This window comes from Lissotriton helveticus, chromosome 7 (assembly GCF_964261635.1).
Source record: "Lissotriton helveticus chromosome 7, aLisHel1.1, whole genome shotgun sequence".
Classification (NCBI taxonomy): Eukaryota; Metazoa; Chordata; class Amphibia; order Caudata; family Salamandridae; genus Lissotriton; species Lissotriton helveticus.
This window is the reverse complement of record NC_136068.1, coordinates 1,868,618,465-1,868,621,044: the sequence shown is the minus strand read 5'-3', so window position 1 is coordinate 1,868,621,044 and position 2,580 is coordinate 1,868,618,465. Positions and strand designations below refer to the sequence as shown.

The 2,580-nt window shown below is 38.7% G+C and overlaps 1 protein-coding gene across 1 annotated transcript; it reads right to left on the bottom strand.

Annotated features, from left to right (window-relative positions):
- Positions 1-750: 750 nt before the first annotated feature.
- On the bottom strand, positions 751-1,689 carry LOC144769801 (olfactory receptor 5V1-like). Its single transcript, XM_078653984.1, has one exon. The coding sequence runs from the start codon at positions 1,687-1,689 to the stop codon at positions 751-753; it is 939 nt and encodes a 312-aa protein (XP_078510110.1).
- Between the last annotated feature and the right edge of the window lie 891 nt (positions 1,690-2,580).

Sequence of the window (2,580 nt, the reverse complement as noted above, 5' to 3'; positions counted from 1 at the left end):
AGCATCATTAAATAGAACGGGCCTCATTTACAAGTCCATTACGCTGCCAGCGTGTCACTTTCTGTAAACACAACGGCAGCACAATGGGCTTGGCCATGTTTACTAGGTCATGTAAGGTCGCCCTGAGTGACTTTTCATGGCCTTGTAAATATGGGCCCCTTTCATGCATTACTCTGCATGAAATGGGCGTTCCATGAGTGTTGCTATGGGTGTTCACACACAACATCCATAGAACTGTGCACATTCCCAGGTTTACAATATTTTGTAGAGCTGGGAATGCCTCAGAATCCTAATTGTTGTTTTTCTGCAGGAATGTGTCCCTTCCTGCACAAAAGCAATCATCCACCCAATGCAGGAACCCCTGCAACATGATGCACTGGGACAAGCACACAGGTTTGTTGTATTATTGCTAATACAACTTATCCCTATGCTTTTAAAATGATGCAGCTAGGTAATGAGGCCCATTGCTATAACAAGTCTAACTTACAATGATTTACCCTACGCTAGAAACACATATCTCAGTTTCCAATTTTCTGAGCTTTTTTTTTTTACAAAACAACAAACTTCATTGCATAGTTAATAACAACCATCCCAAAATCAATGATACACAAAGATACATTTTTAAAAAACACGAATCCCTTCTTTTTATTGAGAACCTGCTTTTAAAGTCATTTTAACTCTCCCCAGTCATTAGACACAATTTCAAATGAAAGGAGTCTACATTTTTTGCTCTTGACCGATTATGTTTAACTATGTTGGATTTTTTTTCTTTTGCAGTACGTTTTTAAAGTCTGTGTTTTTCAGACTGTATATGACAGGGTTACATAGTGGAGTAACAGCAATATACAACAATGACAACATTTTGTTTTCTTTTACCGAATATGCAGATGTTGGCCGAATATAGGTAGAAGACAAAGATCCAGTCAATAAAATTACCATGGTAATGTGGGCGGTACATGTAGAAAAGGCCTTCCGCCTCCCCACAGCAGACTGAATTTTCAAAATTACTGAGATGATCTTGATGTAAGATGCGATGATTAAAAAGAATGACATTGCAAACACAAGAGCACCAAATATGTAGGTAAGTGCATCTATAGTGCTAGTGCTGCTGCAAGAAAGTTTCATTATGGCAGCAAAATCACAGAAGAAGTGATTGATTGTATGTGACCCACAGAAAGACAGCTGGGACATTAATACCGTGTGTGGAATTGCATCAATGAAGCCAACAGCCCAGCATGTGCTAGACAGACAGATGCAAACAGCCTTATTCATGATGGTTGTGTACCGCAAGGGGTGGCAGATGGCCACATAGCGATCATAAGCCATGATAGAGAGCAGAAGAAATTCTGTGGAGATCATTGACCCAAAGAAATATATTTGCAACAGACACTGAGTTAGAGAAATGTAATGGCTCTCCAAAAAAAATTGGGCCAACATTTTTGGGAATATAACTGAAGTGCAACTGATGTCAATAAAGGACAGATGGGTAAGGAAGAAATACATAGGGGTTTGCAAACATGGGTTAGAATATATTATGAAAATGATGAGAAGGTTTCCAGTCAATGTTGTTAGGTAAGTTAGTATAAAAACAGCAAACATTGGAACTTGAATCTCTGGAAAATCTGAGAATCCAATAATTAAGAATTCATCAGGTGAGGTTCGATTTGATGGTTCCATTTGTCCACCCATGTAGATTGGCTTAACATGAAGAAAAATTAAAACAAATACAAAATAACTGTGAATTTGCTGTCAACTGGTTCACCGATGGATGTTTGCTTGCTTGTCAAAACACAAGTCTTGCACTATTATCTCTAGAAATGAATAAAAAATTGTTGAGATAATTATGTTTTCACTGTTGTAAAAAAGAGTTCGCATAGAGTATTCAAATTGAGATCAGAAGGCACAGAATGAAAAGAATACTTAATATTTTGTCACACATTTTCCACACACCAACCTTGATCCTGAGAGATGACGTTGTGGGAAAAGGAAACATATTCAAAGAGTATAAGTAAACAGTAGCATTAAATATGTGGAGGCTGTTAAACATCTTTTTTTAAATACATTTTATTGAGTTTATACGGTACCGCTTGGGCTGTTGCCCGACATGTACCAATTTAACAGAGGATAATGTTAAAATACCAAGCTTGGAAACATAATTGGCTACAGTTTGCATATATAACAAGAAAAACAAGAACTGTTGCAAATATTTCCACACCACCCACATTTAAGAGCATGTTTTAGAATCTATGTACGCCACAATGAGGAATTCAATATGCACTGTGTTATGGCCCAGGATATCGGATGAAGACTCCTCATCAAGGAGCCTGCGAGTGAAGGGGGGAAAGGTCTATACCCCGATATGTAGCCCATCTGGACCAAATTTTTCTATGCTTCTGAGGGCAATCCCACGCCTGGAAGACCACTATCTCCACACCCATGCATTTGTCTAGTTAATTTTGCCATTCCCCTGTTGTCAGGGGGGAAGTCCCCTTCCACAGCCGAGCAACATCACGCTTGGCAATAGTGAGAGCAAGAAACAGCAGGTGTTGTTTGTGTATTTTTCCTCCTATGTCATCAGTG